The sequence below is a fragment of the Vidua chalybeata genome, chromosome 1 (assembly GCF_026979565.1).
Source record: "Vidua chalybeata isolate OUT-0048 chromosome 1, bVidCha1 merged haplotype, whole genome shotgun sequence".
Lineage (NCBI taxonomy): Eukaryota > Metazoa > Chordata > Aves > Passeriformes > Viduidae > Vidua > Vidua chalybeata.
In genome coordinates, this window is record NC_071530.1 from 147688630 (window position 1) to 147713467 (window position 24838).

General features: G+C 41.0%; 1 protein-coding gene and 1 long non-coding RNA gene across 3 annotated transcripts in view; one reads left to right on the forward strand and one right to left on the reverse strand.

Annotated features, from left to right (window-relative positions):
- The window catches only part of FAM135B (family with sequence similarity 135 member B), a 249498-nt gene extending 247613 nt beyond the window's left edge, over window positions 1–1885 (reverse strand). The window contains exon 1 of one of the 2 annotated variants that reach the window (XM_053958011.1): window positions 1810–1885. Coding sequence is in view for 1 of the 2 variants with exons in the window: in XM_053958037.1 (XP_053814012.1) it covers window positions 1810–1844 (35 nt within the window). In the remaining variant the exon portion in view is untranslated. The remainder of the gene's footprint in view (window positions 1–1809) is intronic. The other variant, XM_053958037.1, reaches the window with a different exon arrangement.
- A 54-nt stretch (window positions 1886–1939) lies between these two features.
- LOC128796474 (uncharacterized) lies at window positions 1940–5180 on the forward strand. The gene is made up of 3 exons (XR_008433821.1): window positions 1940–2332; window positions 3154–3253; window positions 4507–5180. It is a non-coding gene; the product is annotated as an uncharacterized LOC128796474 (long non-coding RNA).
- The last annotated feature ends 19658 nt before the right edge of the window (window positions 5181–24838 follow it).

Below are 24838 nucleotides of genomic sequence, written 5' to 3' on the forward strand. Positions count from 1 at the left end.
TAAGAGACAGCTAAAAGCATATTTATCACTGACATTGCAGTGTGGGGGAATGCAGCAGATTACACTGCAGCAGTAGGAATTACTCCAGAATGACTCTTGGACCACACATGGCTTTCTCTTGTTTACCTTGGAAATTTTTCTCTTTAAAGTTGCCATCTGCAGTTGAATCACCCACCATTAGTTACATAGGATCCATTTTGATGGCTGAGGTGTGCCCAACACATGATTAACCAGAAGCTGTTGCTGCCCTGATCCGGCTGTATTTTTCAACAGCTAATTCCTTCCTCCTGCAGGAGCTCGAGATCCCAAAACCATATCTGATGCCTTTGTTTTGCACATGAAGACTAGAAGCACTGTTACCTCTGTACTGCAGGTGCAGCTATGTGCATTTACACACATGTGTATCAGAGCAACTGCATCCATGCCAGAAACCTTCTGCAGACTCCTCTGAAAGCAACACTGATTTTACCTTTCCTAGTGTTCAGAGGGCTGGGTTGGGGTGAACAGACCAGGTGTTTCCTTCCAGCTACCTACACATTCCAGTGTTTTGTTGGACATAAGATACATATAATTCCCAGCAACATGCTCTGTGCTTGCATATGCTGTACTGTGAGTCAACAGGATTTCAGGATGAGAGCCCTCAAAATCACAAGCTGCAAATTCCTTCTTTTGCTTCTATTTTATTCCTGATGCCCCAGAAATAACAGGAGTGGCTCCAGGTGCTTAAGTCCCTGCATCCCTTGTATCCTGTTTTTTGCTTTGAGGGGTTAGTAGCTGAAGTTAGATATCTAAATGATATCTAACCTAGGGAGGACACAAGAGTTAGCAATTCCTCTTCACTTAGGAAGCATTTCAAACTGTATTTTCTGTATCCAGGCTCCTGGAGCAGTCATAGTGATGTCTTTCATTCAAAAATTCAGCGAATAAACTATTCACAATCATATGGCAGACTCTGAAGATTAGTTCCCTTGCCCTGCTTCTATTGATCTTAGTCCACATTTCCTCGCCTCAATCTGCCCAAAGGGTTTTTGTTTCATGAAATACTGAGACCAGCTTTGGAAGTGGTGTACACCTCATGTTGAAGTTGGAATATTGGAGATAGAGTCTAAAAAACATTATGTGAACCCAGTGACTACACAGAACTCCCTCCACCTTCCCCCAACATTTCTTTATTTTATATTTCCTCTCTTAGGTGCTCAGTGAAACAAAGGATGGAAAGGTTTTCCCTTCTTTGTCCCAAGGGGAGATTTACCATTAAGCAAAATGATCGCACTCACTCTCTTTTAACCTAAAGAATTTATCACCATTTAAATAAAAGTGAATGTGCTTCAATAAACTACAGAAGGGGAGCTACTCCACAGTGCTTTTGTGAGCAATACCAGGTACTTAAGCTCTTTGCCTCAGATTTGGAGTCCTGATTCTGTGTTCCCTTTAGGCAGAAAAAGGAGTTAAATCTCTCAAACCTCTAACTACTGATGTGTTGGATTAAAGGATGTTATAACATCTCTATGTGTCTTGCTCCAGGACAGACCTGGAGCAAGGGATACTTCAAGCCTTTCTACCAGACTGAGAGATACAGGGAGATGATCACCATGAGAGACTGTTGATTTGGTTAAACATTTAAGTAAATTAGAGGATTTACAAAACTGGGACACTTCTAAACACATTGAAGAGAAGAGTAGTGAGTGCCTTAGGAATTCACCTCCTGAAACTCAGTGTCTGCAACCTTGGTACTTCCAGAGTAAAGCAGCTGAACAGAGATTTACTGAGCAGGCACACCAAAGCAAGCAGGTAGCAAGTTTTACTCACCAAAGCCCCTCTGCTCCTTTGTCTCTTCTCATCATTAGTTTTCCAGAGCTGGTCTCTCTGCCTTTGCAGTTTAGGCTACTGTTAACAGAAATGTGATTGCTGTTAACAGTCACATGAGGAGAGTGGAAATACTGTTCTACCATGTAGAGCAACTAATGTTACTGCCCATTTAATGTGGTATTTACTGGCTAGTTATTCCATGTGACTGTCCTGGGAAAGTGGGAATGAAAGCAGCTTCTCAGCTGTGCACCAGAAAAGCTGGATATGGTGTTAACAAGTATGCTGTACTGGGGTTTTATCCCTCAATGCTGATTATCATTCATTTTTCATAATGATCCCAGCTAAACTTGTGATCTAACATTGATCAGATTGTTCTTTCCATCCTGCCTCTGATGCAGAACTGCACTCAGCTGGTTGTTACCTTTTACTTTTAGCCAGGAGGGAAATTCTTCTTTATATATATGTTATTTTTTTAACAAAACTCTCTCAAACAGTATTTCCACTACTTTGGCTGTGCACACAGGTAAAAACCTTTCCTTCTTCATCTCATTTCTGCTCTTTGGCTACCACAGGTTTCCTTTTGCACATTCCCTCTGCTGCAGCTAATCTGGGCACATTGCTCTCATTGAGCTCCCTTTGATCATTTAATCTTCCTCTACACACCAGAAACAAGATCTTTTAATCAGACTGATAATTTATGCCCCATCCCATTTAAGTGTCTCATTAACATCTCAAAACCAAAACAGTTTCTGCAATCCTTCCTCCAGATTTAACACTAAGGCACTGACTGAAGCACAGTGCTGCTCCCAGCTTTCCTGCAAGTGATGGCATCCACCTCTTGCTCTGCCATGATGAGCAGGATGTTGCCAGAGTAGGGATCCAGTTTTGCTGCTCCTCAGTGGTGCCATGCCCAGGTGCCATCACATCCCATTCAAACACTGGTAGAGTTGTAATCACACAGGGATTGATAATCACTGCTTACCTAACTCACCTGCTCTTACCACCAACCAAAGAGCTAAAGCTAAATGTTTTGTTTCAAAGTTTGCAGTCTCATTATGTTTTTTTTCCCCCTTTATAAGTTTCTCCAGTGACTCCATTTGCATTAGAAAATATGTGATTTTAAGAATCTGACTGGATCTCTGTGAGCTATTTGAGTAACTTTTATATGAAGGCTTGAAATGAACAAACTTTGCCTTCTTTATCAGATGAATACTTCCAATTCACAGCCAATGTCTTTGTATCTGGGATTAATATGTGAACTCTGAAAAAATATTACCCAGAGTAATACTGAGGTCCAGACTCTATCCAACAAGTAGAAGAACATGGATCTATTCTCTCTTTAAGGAGCCTGTGCAGCCTCTGGGATGGGATAAATTCCTCTAAAGAATGTTCTGTCTCTCTGAAGAAGAAACATTTGCCAAACAGACACGTGCAGTGCTTTAAGGTAAATATCTGAAATCTAGCAGTATGGCTGGACTTCTAAGTGAGTCATTAATTTTTACAGTTGAGATTCAAGGATATAAACTTCTGTAAATTCACTAACCATAATAAAATTCTGTTTTGGATTGTGGATATAACAGTTTTTGATTTCTTCCTTTTCTCCTCAGCAGGAAGCTTTTACACTGGAATGCCTGCATAAACTTTTTTTCCCTGACTTTGTCTTCTTTTGTGTATTTTTGTTTCAGGTATCATGAACAAACTTTGAATTAATTCTTTTTTCCAGAGTTTCACTTTAAAATCCATTTGCTATGCAGTGCACATCTTTAAAAGGCACTTCTGGGATATCTTCTTGCTTTGCTGTTACACCTTTATAGTATTGAATAAATCAATAAGGATTTCCTTTGTTGGTTTTCATGTTAAACTTCCTGCATGATTACACCTAAAAGGCAAAGAAATGCTTCCAGGGGAAGCAATGTGCTATGGCTCCACAAGACTTCGATTTACAGTTGGGGTTTCTTCCCTGGTCTAGCAATTTTAGTTTGTAGGCTGATACATTCCAGTGAAAAAGATGATTGCAGATATAAACAAGTGATGTGAAGAAATAACACACTGATGATTTTCTTCGCTCCAGTGCATCCTATTGAGATAGAAATTAATGAATAAGTGAGGTCATGGTTTAAATATGGTTCAGATTAGTCATGAACTAAATCTGTTCCTAATAAAGACTTCCCAGCTGCCTGTGTAAAGCATAGCTGATGTTCACCCAGACCTCTTAAAGAGGCCTAATTAACACTTTTTTTTTTGTGGGTTTTTTTTTTTGTTTGTTTGTTTGTTTGTTTTTTCTTAAATGATAGGTAGGAAGAAGGACTGCTGCTTCTCAGCATACATTTCCCCTGTCATGACAGCTGATGTGCTGCAACCACCCCATAGCAGAGCAGGGCTTGTCATTGCCTCTCAGGAATGTGAATTGCCACAGAATTACTGCAAAAGACCACAAAAAAAAGGTTGCCATCTTTTACTAAACCTGAACTAGCACCATCACTTTCATTGTAGATATCCCTGAAATATTTCAGTCTTGAGTTGCTGCCATGGAAAAAGCAAAAATTATTACTTCATTGGAGCAATACTTTCTGTTTTCTGCTTTTTCCTCTGTGTTAACCTCCTTGATCTGTGTGCTGGTTTTGAGAGGAGGACTGGGGCTGGGGAAGAACAAACGGACATGTGTTTTCTCAGGTCCACTCTCTTTCTTTGATGCAGCCTTATTCCCTGGCCTAATAAACGTTCTCTGCTGAGTCCTATTTACTCCAGCATTCTGCTCTTCCTGTTACGGAAAATTTCAAAGCAGAAGTGAAGGTAGTGCATCCAGTCTGGTAAGGAGAAGGCCTGCCCTACAGGAGCCAAGCACAGGGGAGGATGAGGAGAGAGAAGACAATGGGGTTGGGAAAGAACTCCTTCAATCAAACAATCTCAGCTGTCACCAGAGAAGGGCAACAGAGGAAGGGTCTGGAGCACGAGACTGAGAAGCAGCTGAAGGAGCTGAGGGTGTTTATTTGGAGAAAAACAGACTCAGGATGGACTTTCTTGCTCTCTCAAACTACCTGAAGGATGTTGTAACCAGGTGGAGGTTGGCCTCTTATCCCAAGTAACAATCAATAGGACAAGAGGAAACAGCCTCAAGTTGCACCAGGGGAGGTTTGGATTTGATATTAGGGAAAATTACTTCACCAAAAAGTTGTCAAGCTCTGGAGTAAGCTGTCCATGGAAATAGTGGAACCACCAACCTTCGAGATATTTAAAAGCTGTATAGATGTGGTCCCTGGGGACATGGTTTAGTGTTTGAATTGGCAGTGCTGGGTCAATAGTTGGACTCAATGATCTTAAAGGTCCTTTTCAATTGAAATGATTCTATGATTTGATGTACATTAAATTCAGTGGGGCTGCTCCAGACAAGCACAGATTTTAATCAGGCTGCTAGAGTGTGTCCTGTTGAGTACAGGCTCCCATTTACAGCCAGCTGTACACCTGAACTGTTCCAATAAAGCTGCTGAGAACTGATGTTTGAGCAGGGTTCATCTTCATTCTGCTCACAGCTGTCATTAGCATCTCCAGGCTTACTCACAGCATACCCACAGTCCCAGGCTCTGCTGGTGAAACTAATGATATGCTAATCAACACTGTTCTGTGCATGTTGTTTAGCATGCCTGGCAGGGCTAGATATTTGAAAAAGCAACATGTTGGAGAAGGAGAACACCTTATGTAACTTCCTCTTCTGATGTTCAAGCGGTACCTGTTTTGAAGAATGTAGGGAGCTGAATGCTTCTGTCTGCAACATCCAACCTATGAAAGGATAGTTTTGACTGAATCTTGCTAATGATGTCTGCCATGCCAGTGTTTTGCTCACAGTCAAAGAAATTGAAGTAGTGAAGTTTTAAAATAGCTTGAAACAAAGCAGCATGCATAGCACAGGTGGCAAAAGGCCTGCAAGGGATGAAATGGGGAGGAAGTGTAAAGAGACTTAGCTCACACAGTTTAAGTGAAGGGAAGGTGAGGTTGAGGGAAAATAAAAATCTGAGACAATTTTTCAAGAGAAAATTAGGTAAGGGCAAGAGCAATCTGTTCCAGGCTGCCCTGAAATATATTCCAGAAAGTTTTTACCTTATATTTGGTGAGGAAACTTTGATAAAAGGGATAATTTTCCACTGAAAGCCATTTAATCATCAAAAGGCACCCAACAAAACTCCCAGGCTATTCTTGGTGTGAGTGAACTGTTCTTATTGCTGAGCACTCAAAGGGATTTAGCAAATGTCATCAACAGAATTGTGTAGGATCAATACCCTCAAGCAAGCAACTGCTCATAGTAAGAATGAAAACGCATCCAACTCTTAGCCAATACCAGGAATATCTCTGGTCTTCCACAGCTGGAAGTATGAAAACTTTATCAGATTGAAGATTAAGGTTTTGGACTAGTAAAAAACTCATCTCCTCCAATATGAAGATCAAAGCAATACATAAAACATACAGGATGTCTTCTTCAGACATTATGACCCAAATAAGGAGATCAAGGTGAAAAACCCACCTTCAGAGGGGAAAAATTAAGTTCTAGGAGGCTGTACTTGGTGAGATGGAAGGGGTCCTCTAGTTTCAGCTGCTAACACTGTTAATGATATTTCCTTTGGAAACTCTTATTATACATATATATATTTACAGGAAACAGTGAACTCAAATGATTTAACAAGGTCTCAAGCTGGAACAGATGGAAAAATTGCTGCCTCTTTCCTGCTAAGACAGATCAAAGGGAAAGGCTGAGCAAAGGCAGTGACTAAGAGATGCCAATCTTGTGTTCCCAGACTTTTTAGGTTTCTATTTTCTCTGTGCAGCAGAGGTCTTAAACACTTAGTTAGAAGTAGGAAAGAAATGCAATGGGAAGCCTGGCCCCTGCACTGATGGATACAGCTGAGCTGTAGCACAGGGAGATCTCCATTTTCCCAGGGAGGGAACATGCTTCCTCTGTAAATAGTTCTAATTATGCTCTAATTACTGTACCTGGAGGAAATCCTTCAGATGTTTTGCACTGAGGTGTCACCTGTAAATGTTGATGAACAGCTGCAAATCGTTGTCAGTTATTAGGCTACTGATGAAAAAGTCACCAGCCAGCTCAATACTATCACTTTAACAGCCCCTTGGTTTCCTTCATTGACTTTTCTTTGTTCTGCAGTTTATGTGCAGTCTAGAGATAGGATTAGATCAGCATCTCCCTCTGAGAGGAGAGGTTGTGGCAGACTCAGGTACTTCATACAGGGGTCTGCAATAGGGTAAAACTGGTGAGGCCTTGGCACAGGCTGCCGGGAAAAGCTGTGGATGCCTTATCTCTGGAAGTGTTCCAGTTGGATGAGGTTTTTACCAGCCTCATCTACTGGAAGTTGTCCCTGCCCACAGCAGAGGGTTGGAACGAGGTGATCTTTATGGTCCCTTCCAACCCAAGCCCCTCTACGATTCCGTGGTGATACACTGAGCATGAGCTTAAATGGATGACAGCTGAATTTGTGGGTTCAGCTGGGACATCACCTGCTCTGCCACCTTTCCCATGGAGGTGGTCTTTTGGGTTAACATGGAGGCCAGACAAGTAGAAACTGTGAAGTTAAAGTGCCCATCATAAATCCTGAGTCCCCTGGCTCTCTGCCATAGGAGCTTTGTTGCTCAATTTTTACTCACATTAACAAGACTACAAGATACTACAAATGTGTGAGACGTATCCGTTGTAGGTAGGACATTCTCTTGAGAAGTCTTAATGTTTGATGAAAAATCCTGAATCAGGCAGTTTTTCACCCATTTTGCTGCCACATGTATGAAAGATATGAAATCACAGCAGGACTCAGTGCAGTATCTGTTAACCGACTTTGATCTGGGAAAAGGAGGAGCTAGGATGAAGACATATCCTGAGGTCATGCTGTAGCACTCATGGTACAGAATCAGTTCTAAACCAACCCTCCAATCCTTGATTTATCCACTGGAGAATATTTGATATAATCCTTTGGCTGTGGAAAAAAAAAATTAAATTAATAATTGTCAAATATTAGTTCTCATGTTGCTGTGGGACTTGTGTCTAGTTTGAGCTTAGTTTTTTATTTGCATGCCAAAGAGACACAGGGCATGTGTAGGTGGAATATTCTTGGATGTTCTGGTTTTTCAGGAACATGTTTTTGCTTCTGGAAGACCTGGTATGGCTCATGTTAAATCACAAGGATTCTTCAATGCTAAAACATTCCATTTGGCAAGGAGTTCTGGAAGACCGTCATGCTGGAGACCTGGAGGAGTAACCTTCTAGGTCTTTCCATCTAAGTGCACCTACAAACATTATTAAATCTATTTGCTGAAGGCCTAGAGACATCAGATTGGTGTAGCACTGAAAATACTCTGTAATTCAGCCACAGGTTGTGTGACTGAATCCTTACAGAATAAATGCCTTGAAGATAGGAAGTGAACATACAATGGAATACTGGATTTTTTTTTTAATTAGTTATGCACAGTCCAGTGCAAAAATGTTCATTAAAAGTAGAGCACAGTCCTGGCATCATTATTGTTCTTTCATTTGTGAGAAGAATAGCCCCTGTACCATTCAATAGAAATTACCATGAAAACCAGATAATTTTTCAGTCTTCAGAATATTTCTGTCAATGTAGGCTTTGTTCAGATATAAAATATTTAAGCCATCTCTAAGTGTCACTGGGAAGATTTTTCTGCCCACTACAGTGAATGGATCATGAGGAGGAGATGGTGAGGCTGCATTGTGCTGTGCACACACCATTGCAGGCTGCACCACCCTCCCCAGTCCCTCAGTAGGAAACACCCCTTTTTCTACACCAGAGGTGAAAAGAAGACCTAAAACCTTCCCAGAAATCAAACTCTTTTTATACCTCCACACACCCATTTAGCAGCACCACCATGGATGTGATTCTGGGAACACACAGAGAGGCAGAAAAATCCAAATGAGGGTAATCACTGGGTGGTTCAGCCTTCAGAACCAGAAAAACAACCTAACATCAGGTTTTTAAAGAGGAAGGGGAGCAGAAAGCCACACACAGGGTATCTTCCAGTGCACCAGAACCTATGGCTGGTCAGTGTGCACAACACCAACAGCACATGCAGAGCACTGAGCCACAATGAACATCCTTACAGAGAGACAACAAAACTCTGCAGCATTCATATAAAATCATGTGTAAACAGAAAGACCTGGGAAGTCAGGGGAGAGCATGAAGCAGGAAGACAGAGCAGCAATAATTGGTTTAATCCACCCAAGGACTCGGCTGCCAGTTGGCACTGCTGGCACTCAGGGCACTGACTGTCAGCGCCCGGCGGATTAAGCAGCAGAGCTCAGAGACTGATTTCTGCTGTAGGAGGCAATTTCACACTGATGAAGGGCATTTACTTTGAAGCAAAAGCCTTGCTGTGTACTCTGTGTTTTTGTTGAAATAACAACAAACTGGCTTTAGATATACTCCAGGGTAGCTGACAACAGAGTTTGACCTGACTTCAACAAAACTACATCATATTAAAGGGGAAGGGATGCTATTCACAAGGAGGGAGAGCTCACTGTGCCTGTTTTTGTACAGCTGTTAAGGCAAGAGGGTTCTTGATCCATGACCAAGGCTCCTGAGCATTACAAAATACTAATTGTAAAATCCATCTATGTGACAATACGAGTCTAAAAACACAAGCTGAAGCCCTCAGTAACTTTCTCACATTTGAAACGAACCACAGACAGTCTGAAACAGAAAATTGTAAAGGTCCTGCAGAGCTATCTGAAGTCAAGTTTTGGATAAGTGCTACAGGGCTTGCAGAAATATTAGGTAAGATTTGCTGTAATTCAGCAAAATAATTGCTTATGCTTTGCTGTGTTGTAATTAATAGTCAATAAAATTAATTGATTTCTTTTCAAAAAACTAAGAAAGAAATGTAGATTGGCCAAAGATTTGCTCTGGGTGTAAACATGATGGAAAGATAAGTGGATGAGTTGCTCAGAGCTGTGCTTTTTCCCAGCCTCTGATCTGGACCTCGTCTGTACAAGACCCTGCATAGGATCATTGCCAGCTGGGAGCACCATGTGTTGTGTGGCTATAGAGAGCGTGCAAGAGGTTTTGTCAAGACTTTTTAATGTTTTGTTGTTGATGATCTTTTTTCTGTTTTGCTTTTAATGAAAACCACAATTCTGAAAGTTATTTTCTCCTCCATCTGTCCCTTATTTTATGAAGAAATGAGGTTATGACATAGATATTCTCAAGTTTAGGAATTTGTTTCTGTTGCATGTCATACAAGGGCATCCTTTGAGCCTTATTTTGCTTTTCTTGCGGGAGAGAAAAAAAAAGTTGCTCTTATCCTTCTATCCAGAAAGTAATTTCCTTCAGTAAAAAATATTCCTCTACTACAGACTCTGTTTTAATCTGCTTTGTTGCATGCCCAGTCCAACTGTCTTTCCTTTCAGTCTGATGTCACTTGGTATATGGGGTCCTTGGACTTTGCCCTCAGATTTTTTGGCTTGTAACCCTCCACCGTTGGCTTTAGCCAGAATCTCCTTTCCTTCATTGTGGTCCCTGCACAAAAAGCAGCCCTGAACACAAGCCACAGACTTTCTGTTGTCATCACTCATTCTCTGTCAACACCTTCTGCTGTCAACACCCTTTATCTCCAGTTTTCCAGAGACAGGAGGGATGGGATTGAATTCCAGATTCAAGTACCTACATATAGATGTCAGCATGTAGGTGTCCAGCTTTCCCTGAAGTCAGCAGAGATTTGGCCAATCAGTCAATCAAGCCTAGAGAAGAGTTAATCTCTCCTCTAGCTCTATCTGTGCATGTTAACACTTACCTGATGAAGCTTCACCCAGCTGATGTGGATGGTGGCACACAGGAAGACCTTGGGTCCTGTGATAATCCTGTGACGGGGTCAGTGGAGAGAAAGTCTTGCTCAATGTGTGGGAGCTGCAGGTGCTACCCCTGATTATGGTGGTGCTGGGAGAGCTCCCATGTCTTGGGAGCTTTTTGCTTCTACCATGTTTTCCAAAATTTACAAACTTGGATATCTGTTTCCAGCCAGCCAAAAGGCACATCTATGGCATTAATATTAAAAACTGGATTTTCAGGTACTCTGTGCATTAGAGCCTCTTGAGGAAATAAAATAGGTTGGCATCTTTGTTTCATATGGAAAAAAACAAATCTTTCTTCACTTCTCAGGTTTCAGAATGACTGAAATAGTAAAACACACAGAGACACACACCCTTCAGTTTTAGGCACACACCCAGCATAAAAATTCAGCCAGGATAATTAAACGTGGCAAAGTTACAAGTAACAGAAATGAGAACAAGTCTTGCATAATCTTAACCCTATCTGGCTCGACTAGCTCAGTTGTGATGATAAAAACTTTGCTTCAATCAACCACACACACTTCTTTCTCCTCCTCTATGTTTTCACTGACTTCCCAAAGAGAGAATATCTTTGTTCTTATCTCTTATTGTTAAAAGCAAAAAATGGCTTTTCTTGCCTAAATAAATGAAACCTCAGTCTTCTCTCTGCTCTGCCACTGTAATTCCACTCATTCCATCTGACCTCCTCTTAGGTTACCCTTGTGTGATCCACATGACTGCTTCTCAAATCCTCACCTCTTTCAGAGATTTCCATGTGATCTGTATTGATTTCTTTTCTGCTTGTACTTCCCCATCACCTGTACATACCTAGTTACCTAGATTTTTTTCATGTTCTACATTGATAATATCTTTCTTAGGTCAGAGACCACTGTTCTGTTCTGTTCCCACAGCTTTCCAATGCAACCCCTGCACAAGATTCATCTTCTAAATGCCAGCGCACAGATACCAATAAAAGACAAGAAAGACATGTACAACTAATGGCTACAAGCAGATCTAGCAAAAGTTTCAGCTAAGACAATCCAGCTATCAAAATTATGTTATTCTCCCTATTAGTCCCTAGGTCAAAACACAGTTTTCTAACCTTTGCAATTAAAATGCAGCCAGACATGATAATGAATCATTGAATCTCTCTACAGAAACTAATCACCTCTCACAGAGCATCTCTTCTTGTTGACATTCCCCTTGGCTCAGGAGTGACTCACCAGCTGCTGAGCTATGAACTTTGAAATGTTTATTGCTTTCACACTGAACAATTTGGCCTCTGTAACTAACAAAGAGTGAGGCCAAGGTAAAGAGACCAACCACTCCAGGCCAGAAATCTCACTCTCAAACATCACAACAATCTGACAGTTAAAGCAATTCTGAAGTTTTTTACACAATACATTGAAAACCATTATTAATTAACCATTTTCAAGGCTCTTATACATGGAAATAAATGGAAGAGATGCTACTCTGCTCTGCCTATAGGAGCTTATAATCAAAGTTAAAATCAGCAAAGATTTTCTGCTTTTGCATCAGTTTTCTGCTCTCTAAGTGTGTGTGGGACAGGACCTGTTCTGGGCTAAACCTTCTAGCAACAAGTGAGTGAATTATGGTCAGAGACCTCAGTTCTGTAGATGAAAATACAGGGCATGGGGCAAAACAGTGACTGTCATGATTTGTGTCTCCAACAAAAAGGATAAAAAGGGAAAAAATATGCTGGAGTAAAGAAGAGTAAGGGCTGTTTGGTTTTCATTGATTTCTCGTGGATTTATGGAAGTATCAAATTTAAGCAGCTTTTGAGATGAGAGAAGTGGATGAACTTTATTATTAAGTCACACACAGACATTTCAAAAATGGTGTTCTTTCTGGAGTAGCACTGATACTTTCTGGAGATAACATTTTTAAGACTGCTTAAATATCCTAAGTGACTACACTTCTCATCTAGTGATTCCAGTCACTTGCAATCCAAACCATTCCATGATTCTGTGTTTTTGGGAAATGTCTGAGATCAGACTGAACTCTCAAGCAGAAACCTGTTTGCTGCAACTGTAGAGACTGACTGTAAACTTTTATAAGCTCTGGTCTAAACAGAAATGGCACATCCTGAATCCTCCTATCAGTAAAGGGAAATTAAAAAGGACCACCAGAGAGGAGGCTGATCACTTTCTGTAGTTCTGTACCTAGGATATTCTGACTGGGAAAACTGAGGGCTCCAAGTCTGTAAAGAAGAGGAGATTTATACCTGAAAAGAATAAGTGTTTTTGAGAAGTTGGAGATTTGGAAAGCAGAAGGTGAAGATCCTGACTGGGGAGAAGACACTGAGAGTGGAGGGAGGCCTTGGAAGTGGGACAGATGCATGAGGCCAAGTCCAGAGGGACACTCAGGGACCTCACCACTAACACTCAAGGGTTGTATGTGTGAGCACCAGCTCAGTGCAGACTGACATGATTTCCTTCCCAAATATCCCAGGCCAAAAACTGTGTGGCTAAGTGCATGTGTGAGTCTGAGATAATGAAGTAGGGTAAAAATTCCTGTCTCCATGGTTCTTAAATGGACTCCAGCAACAGGAGACCCTACATGTGTAGTGTTCCATAACTACACATGTACACTTCATCTCACCCTTGGCAAACTCTCACAAGCTTCATATATCCACCCTTAAAAATGTTACTATGGCTCTATATTTTGGGTTATTTCAACACAAATTAATAGCCCAAAGAAAGTTTCCCAGAGAAGTGGACATAGTAGGTAGAGTTCAAGGCATGTATAAGATACACATTCCAAACATTGCCATGACTATTCTCCTTATTATCCCTCACTGTCTATTCTAAAAGGATCTTGTAATCCATCTGTGGCACATCCAGACTCCCGTGGGATGTCAGTGACACTCTCTGTGTGTGCTTGCCTGGGGTACAAGGCTTAAGCCTGCAGGGAACATGTCTAGGATCTAACCTGACAGCTCCCATATCGTAAATAATGGACTGATCTGCATGACAGATGCTGGCGCAGCTTAATCTCTTTGGGAAAAGGTATTCCCTGCACTACTAAGGATAGAACGCAAAGCCCTGCAATTCTGAGTGGGAAACATTGAAAACTCACATCCTTATTCTTGTCTCAGCTTTGAAAAAGATCCCTTCCCCATTGCTTCAGTTTTAGGGCACTTTTTAAAAATTCTTTTCCCCTAGCAGTCTGACTGGCACACAAGTGCAGTATTGCTTTGCACCCAGGGAAGAACAAAGTGTTGTAATGTCATTGTTCTCCAGACCTGTCCAACAGTGTTTTGGTACTCTGGGTAAGGCATCCCATGGGATAGAGCACAATGAATCTTTATCACTGATTAGAGTCAGCCAGGACCCACAGTCTGAGATGCAGGCTGTTGATTTTCTGCTTGGGATCCTTTTCCTTGGCGTTATACTTGAATACATTAAAGCAAAGGAACTCATCGGGTTCCTTACTTATAAAATTTTTTGTTATTCATTGACAAAGCAAAGTATTAAGCTTAACTTTCTGAGACATTATACATTTTTTTCTTCATTATTGGGCTTTGTGGCTAGCAGCTCTGAATTTCTGAAATGATGGTAAGTGCTGCATCCTCTATTGCTCCCCCCAGCAAAAAGCCTCACGTGCAACCTGCTGCATGGCTGTAAGTGGCTTAAGCTAAAGTCATTATACCAAAGTTTACAGTGTGCTCATAAACCTGAACCATGAAATATTTGCCAACTATAAATAGAAGACTGTCAGCCAGATAAAAGCAATCTTTCCTGAAAACACTTTCTGGTGCTCATGGACACTTCCACAGTCATTATATTAAAAAAAATGGATAGAAACTACTGCTGCTAACCGAAGGATTTAAGCTTCTTCAATAACTTGCACACGATCCTACTGACTTGGCTCTTTTTTGTTGTTGTTCTAGAGATGTTGATAAAACAGCCAGCTGCCAGAAAAATCTGTATAAAATGAGATGCTGCTGTGGGTCAGCATACAGAATCAAGTCTACCCTGAGACTCCTTTGATGAGCAAGTGAACAGCAGCTAAATCAAGCAGCCTGTGTAATGTCATTGCCTTGTCTTCCTCTGTACCTAATTCAGCACATCACTCCTCTCTCTTAGTAAAGACAAGCATCCTGTGACCCTTGCTGTGCTAGACTTGTTCTTCACCATGTTACCTGATGACTTTTCAAGCCTTGGTCCAGTAAGCAGAGATTTAACAGCAATCCCTGCAATTTGATATCTTCTCTCCACTTGCTGTTTTCTCAAATCCCTTGGCATTAGCCCAGGCAGACAAGTGTGAACATGAATGCTTATTGACCATAGTCTTGTACTAAGTTGATTTTAATTTCTGGAGGCAAGGGTGTGTTTTTATGTTCAGTTATTGAAGCAGATACAAAATGACCCAGAATACTTACTGTTGTGATAATTCACCATAAAGGCAGCAAAAAATACATCTGTATGCAGTTTATTTTCCACATGTGAATGACTGAATTAAATCTGGACCAAGGAGTTTATCAGCCACTCTATGTCTTCCTTCTGTTCTGTTAACATGGCATGAAGAAAGCATGTGACTGATGTAATTACATTTACTGAGACCTTTGACAGGTCTGCAAGCTGAGGAGGCTGCAATGTATTCATGCCTTGCATTTTCATGGCACTTTTTCATTTGCAGAATTCCTCCACACAAATATGCTGTAGATCTTGATCCCTGCTGCTATCTCTAGCATTGTTATTTGTGGGGAGTTTATGAATTCACAATATAATATATACTGAACACTGCATAAAATTCTCTTGCATCAGGAAAAAAAATAGCAGTAATACAGAGGCACAAGAACACCTGCTGTTGTGAAATCTCATTTTCATTTTGGAGATCATTTTGGAAAAGCTGTTTGTGTACAGAAGTTAAGCATCCTTCAATAGGTGTAACATCATCCTTCAATAGGTGCAACAGAATCCAGAAACTCCACTGCCTGGGTTGCTGTTGGTTGCACTTGGCCTCATGGACTCAGTGGGAAAGTAGGCAAGGAAGGAAAGAAGACACAAAATAATAATGGAAAAAAAATGCACCTGGGATTTACTCAGTAAACATCACTGGAAAGGAAGAGAGTGGGAGGGTTAAAGAGAAAGTCTGTGTTCAATCATTCTTGACCATACAAAGTGGCCAGTGCCACAGACTGGATTCTGGAATTACATACTTCACTGCATCTATGGAATTCAGCTTCTTAAAGCCCTGGATACTACCCTCAAAAGGCTCCTTCCTGAAAACCAGTCCTTTCCCCTCAGTGTTGGCCATCATACCCTGGTTCTGAATCATGGCCTAAAACATTGTATGTGCAGCCTTGCAGCACATTTCTTAGTGCATATATGAGCTTCATCCAATTGTTTATGGATAGATATTGTGTAGATATTTTATAGTGCTCTAATATAGTGATGGTCCTGCAAAGCTCAGGATGTAAAGCTTTAATGGAAATTGGAAATACCATTCCAACTCTGTCTTTTAAAAAAGGAATGCTCTGTGCAGGTATTTAGAGATGTGTATTGAAATTCAAGAGTAAAATGAACACAGAAAGAATTAAATCAATGTATTTCTCATCCATGATTCATCCACCTCATATAATAACCAGTAGAGCTCACCAGTGAACAGGGCAGAAAAGATTAATTTCTGTGCTGCAGACTCTGTGTGGGTTTTTGATGGGATTCATGTAGAGGTAATTTCACGTGAAAATTATAACTGATTCCCAAGTCATACAAACTACAGAGGAAACAAAGTTAGAATACTAACACTCAGGGTAGGCAGATTTGCACCTACTGAAAACTGTAGTGTAGGGGCTTGTGATGTCAAAATTCAGTGTTCAGTGCCAGTTTGGTACTTCCTAAGAGTTTGCTGAGCAAGAAATCAAGGTCTCTGAATTCTGACTGTGTATCAAAGAAATTATTCAGAGAACAATCTGGAAAAGGCAGAAGTATTAGTTATCTGCCTTACAGGTTTCTTGAAAATAGAGTATCAAACATTTCCTTTCTAAATCTCACAGTAAAGGTCAAGTGCACTAAATTGCTGCAGTTGTACAGAAGCAAGTGGAACAAAAGCAGACTTCACTACAGATCAAATTTGCACTTTCATACTCAATGACTTTGCATCTTTCCTTTTTAGTACCGGGGTGTCCTTTATCCCACAGAGACTTGCAATTCAGCCACAAACATGTTTAGTTTTAATAAACATATTGGCTCAAAAATGAGTTGATTTTAATTGAAAAACAAACATTATTTTTAGAGCAAGGACTGCTGGAGTGGAGGGGGCTGTAAAAATGTGAAGGGATTCAGAATTTCTCACTGAGAGAAAAACTCACATGTTGTTTATGTGGGGTTTTTTTTTTTTTTTTTCTCAAAGGCTGTGGTGAGAAGTAAAAAGGCAGCCCTGCTGATTTTCTTTTACTCTGGATGCAACAACCTGGCCAGGTAAAAACACCAAGAAGGGAAAAGTTTGTACCTTCCTTAGAATAACTAAACATGTCGCGAAGAGAAGTTTTAAAGATGATGTGGAATGGGCAGAGAAGAAACTTGGCCAAGAGGGAGCTGCAGCCTGGGCAGGAGGTAGAAGGTGCCCATGTAAAATCGAAAAATCAGAGAATGGTTTGGGTTACTGACAAATGTTTGATAATTCTGAAATAAAGCACTGTTCTTATTGAAATTTATTTGAGAGGGGGCAAGGGAAGATTTTTAAACTGAAAAGCACACTTGATTTTGAAAATGAAATGCAGAATACCCTATGTGGTGTTCTCTAGGCAGAAAAATCATTTTGGCTTATGCTTTTTCTACCAGTCTGAAATGCAAGACATTTCCAGTGACAATCTACCTAATTCAAATAAAGCAAGTGTTATTTTTCCTGTATAATGTCAGACCATTATTATCCTTTCTCTCTGAAGGTCTGGCATGAACACAATGACATCCATAAGAGTCTATAAAGTGCTTTGAATATTAAAACAGAAAATAACTAGGATCTGTACAGGGCATCTGCCTAATGGCTCTGCTGAATGAGGATGCAGAATCCTTATATACACATACACGTGGAATCATATAACTTATTTTGTAAGTTTCATTCTGTCAGATCATCAAAAGTTTTCTAGGAAAACAACCAAAAAATCCCAGTGTATATGACAATGCAGAATGTGCCAGAACTGTGCAGAACTAGTCAGCCTGTACAATACAAAGAACAGAACAAAAAGCTAAAGAAAAATAGCATTTCAAACAGAAAAAGATAAACAGAGCATCAGTTTAGCATGTTCCCAACAAGCAATATCTAATAAACAAAGAGACAACTGGGAACACAAAGAACTGGAAATAACAAGCAGGGTCATCAAGTCTAAGTCCTTGGAAGAGCAGGCAGATTTTTGAGAGTTATCAACTAAAAAAAGTCTTCAGAGAAGCTCTGCTTCTCAGTCCCATATTCCCTTCACAGTTGTGCAAACCCAGACACCACCAAACAGAAGAGTGAATCAAGGGTATGGCCACAGTGCTTGAACCTCATAGGTGAAAAAAAAAAAAAAAGGAATAAGGGGTAATTTGGGTTCACTAGTGCTTTAGGAACAAATCAGTTATTCAGTCTGGTTAAGGCCTACTTTAGACCTGAAAAGGAAACTTTGCCAATAGCAACTAGACACAGAACCCTGCTGTTATCACTGTGTGGATCTTTAGAAATAGCTGAAGTGCAACAGTATTTTATGTGTGAAAATTATGCAGGAGCAATCAGTCTGGCAGATATTTAAATCATGTGAGATAATTTTCTTTCCCCCTTATTCTTTCTGAACATAGAGACCCAATGCAAAGGGACATCCTCCTAACAGGCAGCGCTAGTGTTGAGAACAAAAAGGAATCCTCCTTTCTACTACATCAAAAGAAGATGTCTGAGCCACAGCCTTTTTACAAGTGGAAGGGTGCAGATATCATCCAGTTGACGCGGCTGCCCAGGGAACACACACAGACACATGCTGTGAGCTACTGAAGCTAGTTACTTCAGGATCAAAACCTTCAGTTTCCTGCTGCCTTCTGAGAAATTTCATGCTGCTCAGGCCCGTTCTGAGTCTGAGAAATAGGATTAAGGACATCCATTTGAAAATAGGACACAGGAAAAAAAGTCAAGGAGAGCTCCCAGCTCTCAGGACAAGACCAAAATGGGTTAGGTACTTCGAGACTTGTGTCTTTTCCCCCTCCCAGTGACTGACTTTTCCCTGAGTCATGACCAGACGCAAGTCCTCTGCACAGCAGCCAAGTGGGCAAATGGAAATTAGTGTTACCCTACAGGTTTCTGAGCTGTATTCCCTAAACTGCAAGAGTAGCCCTCCACTCCCATTGTGGGGCCACCCAGAGCATATCAGGACTGACCATGATAAATCCTTTCAGCCTGGATGTGCTTGTGCCTTACTGAGCTTTAGTGCAGTCCTGGTCCCCCACCAGCCGTGAATTTTTCCCTGAAGTTGAAACAGCAAGTGGCTGTTGCATTAATTTCTTGTTGGAAGATAGAGATGGGAAATGATCCTCACCTGCCTTTGAGATTTGCAGAGATTCTGGAACAAATGCACATTTCATAAGCCATTGGAAGATAACAAGTCACAGCTTGAAATTTGAAACAGCTGCTTCATGTAGCAGCAAGGACAAGTAGCCTGTGTGGAATTGTCAGGAATAAATAGTGTTGAACTGATCTAATATCCACTTTTAGCAATGTAACAGGCCTTAAGAATAAAGGAGAAGTAGCTGTCACAAATCATACCCCCTTACTAAGGTTTTCAAAAGGGCTGCATGTGGCATTCTCATAAGTGAGCCCCGGCAGCCTGGTCTAGATGAGGCTGTGATCGATTGGATGCAAAGCTGGTTTGATAACGTATCAGAAAGGTTATCAGTGGTGCTTTGTCAGAGTGGAAGGATGCAGAAATGGAGTTCAGCCCGGTCTCTTCTGGATACAGTCCTGGCATATGCTTTCATTAATGAATTAGATGATAGAAGAGAAAGTATGGTTATTAAATTTTCAGATGGCATAACGCTCAGAGACATCGTAAGCACAGGAGGACAGGGTTTGAATTCAGAATGTTTTGGGAGAATTGTATAACATGTCTGGGGTGGGAAAGGGGAAGCTGAAATTCAGCAGGGACAAGTGCAAGGCCACAGACTTCAGCTTACACTATGTGCAAGTGCCAAAATTTGTCAATAGCAGCTCTCTAACCAAGTGTGGAATTGCAGTAGATGACAAGATGAATTCTCTGTTGGAAAGAAAAAAAAGAAAAAAAATGAAACTGACACCACACAGGAGTGAACAAACAGGGTTATAACATTAAAGATGTGCAACAGTCCTTCCTTTGTCACTAGAAAGACTTCAGATACCATGTCATATTCTGTTTTGAATGTGTCAGCTCAGTAAAAAGGTATGCAGCAACAGTCCAGAGGAGAAGAGGCCTACTGTGGGAATCCAGAGCATCCCTCTCTGGATGCCCTGGAAGGTCTGGGACCCTGGCAGGGGGTCAGGAGCCCCCCTGTACAGAGCCATGAGAGACACTGTCTCTGATCTCTGTCCATGGAAAAGAGTTTTCAATCTTACAGGATGAATTACAAGCTCTGTATGATATAAGTAGTAATTAGTGTGGCACGGGTGCAAAAGTAGAATTTTAGGATTCTAGATAAGGGGTTCAAAGGGGGTAAGATGGAGGAAAATTGGGTGTGCCTTGTCCTTTTTCTTCTTCCTGCCCTCCATGTTTCACTGTGGTGTTGGCATTTTTCTATTGATTTAGGCTGGGGACACACTGTTCAACATGGGTGATAGATATTGGCACATTATTGTAAATATAGCACACGTAGTTTCTAGTATATAATGTTTGTAACAACCCAGTGAGGGGCAGAGCCCCGCATGCTGTCCTGCGAGACAGACCTGCTGCAGGTCAGAGAGAAAATATTTTAGATAAGAAGAAATAAACAACCTTGAAAACCAGCACAGACAAATTACGACTTCCTTCTTTGGCAGTGGGGCTGAAAGACAGAGATTTTCTTCAATCTTGGGAGCATTTAAATATCACAGATCCCAACAGCCTACCTGAGATGTAAAAAACATGGCCAGAGCAGAAAGACTTGCAGGCTCAATGTTTATTTAACTTCAGTAAGTCTCACAAGAAACTCTTCAACAAGCATCATGTATTTAAAGGGCTTGTTGCAAACAAGAGTACAATAATCTGCTTTCTAAGTTTCCAGGGAATATGAAACAAAACAAACAAAAAGCAGCTTTCTTTACAATTAGACATTTCAGTTTGAATTTTTTAACAGTGAGACTTGCAAAGCACTTGGAAGATTTCTTTTTAAACACAGCTTTATGCTAATAGCCTGACCTCAGCTGGATCAATACCTTTGATGCAGGAGTCAGTGCGTCCTGCTGAAAGCAAGTCCTCATAAATTTCACGCACCAAAGGACTGGAAGTGGGATCTAGTTGGGAATCTCAGCAGCAGTGAGCTCCAGACTGGCTCTGTCTCAAGTCTGGCAATACCCACTGAGTTTCAGTACAAAATCTCAGTATGGATTATTCCATCTGGGCTTTGCTTGTGGCATCAGTCTCTCTCCTCCTCTTGCTGCCTGAACTGTTCAAAGAAAGTTGTTTGCATAGAAGTGAGAATGGTAACACATTTTATCATTTCCATAGGGTGGCAGAAAAATAAAAAGCTCATTGATGAATGCTGAGATCTTTATTAAACATAAGAAATCAATGGCTTGGATATTGCATTTATTTAAGCATCACTGTCTCTTGGTTTGTGGGCAGAACACGCTGGGCAGTCAAAACCCACTTGTTGTATGGCTTAGAGTGATCTTCATTAGCTATGCTACTTATAAGGGCTTTCATTGCAATCTAATGTGCTGAAAGATATGGCAGTTGTCCATGACAGATTGCTTTGTTTCTCCTGTGGTACCATTGCCCGGGTGTAGGGAAACATGTTCCATTGAATGTGGCTCCTCTGGCAGTGAGGAATCATTTGCATTCAGTGATTTCTAAACCTGTCGCTTCTCTGCGTTCCTTTCAGACCTGAGATTCCTGCACTGACCCAGTGCTGCATCACCTGAGAATTGTCATTGCTGAAGTTGGACTCTCAAGTTCTGAGATGAGGCTGCAGAGCCCAGAGGAAGCCCAGAGGAAGACAGAAGGGCAGGTGTTGTTGGGGTCCATAGAGCCAGCAGGGACAGTGGCTTCTCTTGATGGTAATGGCCTTTTTTCCCAACAACAGCACATTCACAAGCTACCACTCTCTGATACCAAATGTTTGCCATTCATGTAGGACAGTACATAGAGTGTCCTTTGTTTTCTGGCAGTCTGCAAAGTCATGTTTCCTTTGAAGTCTGCTACTATGCAATATGTCCAATTGTTCAATCTCAAGACCTTTAGAAGAGTTGAAAAACTGGTTGGTGTCCACTCAAGGTGAATTTAGGATCAGCCTTCATTTGTGAGTTTGGAAATCTGCTGCTGACTCCAACAGACATGAGGAGAGCAGCAACTGCTTTTTCATTTTTGTTTTGCCAACTCAGAGACTCCATCACTGCCCACAAGAGCCCTGATCATGAAACTTAGGAACCTTTGACTTTTTAATACTGCTTATAGCCATTAAAAACTAAAAAGCTGAATTTCATGTAAAGGCAAGTTGAGGGAGAAATAAGTAAATGCTGGGATCTAATATTTTAGGTTTATGGTAGCCATAGATTGTAAACATATACTTTAAAGACAGAAGGAGCCTTTGTAAATTTGACTTTGCATAAAACAAAGCAAGCGTTAAACAGTCATATCTTCAGGTGAGTGAGACTGTGGGGTTTTCAGATTTCAGGGGGTAGAGAATCTGCCATATCCTGAGGTGAACTCTCCAGCATTAAAAATATGCAGCTTATCTGTAGTCAGAACTTGTCCAGCTTGAGCTACCAGCCTGTGAAGTGTTATGTACTTGTATGTTAAATTAAAAAGCCCTCTGCCCTTATATATAATATTTCCCCGAATTTCTATTTGGAGCTATTTCCACTCACTGCTTTTACATTTCATTACTGCTCTGCTGCAAGAGTTCAAAGTTTTCCTATGGAAGTCTTGCGTGGCTCTAGGGGACGATGCTCTCCTAGGGCAGGTTATTTGCAGTGCAACACAGGGTAAAGGGAAATGCAAGCATAATTCCCATCAACACTGAATGACAGGTTTAACAATTCCCCCTCTCACTCCTCCCCCCCACCCCTGAGTATGGATTATATCCATGTCTCTTCACCAGGGACCTATATCCTAGCAGTTTACCATTCTCTGATATTAACACTTGAAGTTTTAATGAGCACAAGCAAAGGAGGATGCTTAGAAACAATACATAAAGTACAACAAATACAGGATACGCAGTTTGAGATTAGATTTTAATGCCATCTTAACGACAACACCAGGATCTACTTATTGCTCTGCATAACTATGTCATTAACACAGATGCCAGAATACTGCAAAGAACATGAACTATAGGGTTTTCCACTTTGGGAAGTGACATTTTGGAAGCAATCAGGACAAAGGGAAAAGAAGGGGCAGGCAACAGACAAGGTGTCAGGACATAGTAACATATTCAATCTGCTCAAGCAGCTTGATAGCATGGTCAAAGCGCCCTCACTTGCATTAGTTTTACAGAATTTCTCTTGTTCCCAAGAGAAATTATTTCATTATAATGACAATATTGCCACTGTTTTTCAAAGATTTTTTTCCCATTCTTTAACCCCCTTTTTAGCTCCATTCACTCCCAGCTATGACAGGTATATTATTAACAGACATAATCAGGCTTCACAAATTATGTTTTTGGGTTTTGGAGAGAGGATTAGTTAAATAAAATGTGTGAATACTGATTGACTAAAACCAAAAGTGAAAGCTTTGAGTTGCTATGCAGTCCCCAAAGAAGCTGAAGTCAGCTTGCCTTTCAGAAATCACCAACCAAGATGCAGAAGGGAAAGGTAGTTAAAATTGGGCATGGAACCTCAAGCCCAAATCCTTTGCAATGTAGAAGAAAAACAGCAACACTGAATCTGAAGGGCTTGACATGGAACATGAAAAATTTATCCCTCTTGGCACCTGTGTAAGATTGATGCTCTGGAAGGATTTTGTGTGAAGACCAAAAAGACCACAGTTACTAGAATTTAATCTTCACACATGTCCAAAACCAGGGTGATAACCTTGTCTCTACTTGGGCCCCACTGCTCATACTGCCTCCTCGTGTCCTGTACCAGGCAAGCTTTAGGAAGGCACAATGCCTGCACATATTGAATGGGGTGACAGAAATGGGGAAATACCAGAAATAGTGGGGAAATAAGAACTGTATGAGTCTGGAGAATGCATCAATGCAAGGAAGAGGAAAAAGACCAGTCATTCAACATCTTCAATGTTACCACCTTGATACAGCCTCTGCCTGAGTTGGCGTCAGCTTCAGGAGCTACTTCACACACTGTCCCAAATCTCCTCTGCAAAAAACCCTGAACGGCAGAAGTCTTGAAGTTCATTGTCCTGCTCTTTCATCTCCAGTTCTCCATTCTGCTACAAAAAGAGCCAACTGAGCAAGGCACCGCAGTCCCTTTACTCCTTTCTTTCCCATGTCACATGTCTTAGAAATAATCAGCTGCAGGAAAAGCAAATGACCTGGTGTGATGTAACTGTATGCCTGTTACTGCCATGCACTCATTTATCTTTGTGTGATAGCCCACTGATACAATGAATCTGGTTACCATGACAGCGAAAAACCACAGCTGGTTTGAAAAATTCAGAGGTCAGGGGCAGAGCAATGTAAAAATCAGTTTGTGTTAAGCATATCTGGAGTTGTGCTTCTGTCACCCAGAAAAATTTCAGCATTGATTCAGATCTCCTTGTGCTGATCTTTGCTATAAGGAGAAGAAAATGACAGGACACTGAACAAGAGGATTAATGGCCTGTGTATCAATGTCTCTGCCTTTCTCCCTTTTTCTCTGAATGCTGTAAGAACATGCTCAGCTCCCACCAGGCCTGACTCAGCCCTTCCTTCCAGGAAAACCACAAAACTGCATATTTCTGTCTGTTGGCCAAAGGAGAACTAGGAAACAAAGGAGACAGAGGGCAACTAAAAGGATTTATAAGGGAATGAGAGGCTTTTGATGATGAGAAAATAATGAAACATAAATGTCAGAGGGAGTGGCCACAGAGAAAACACCCAC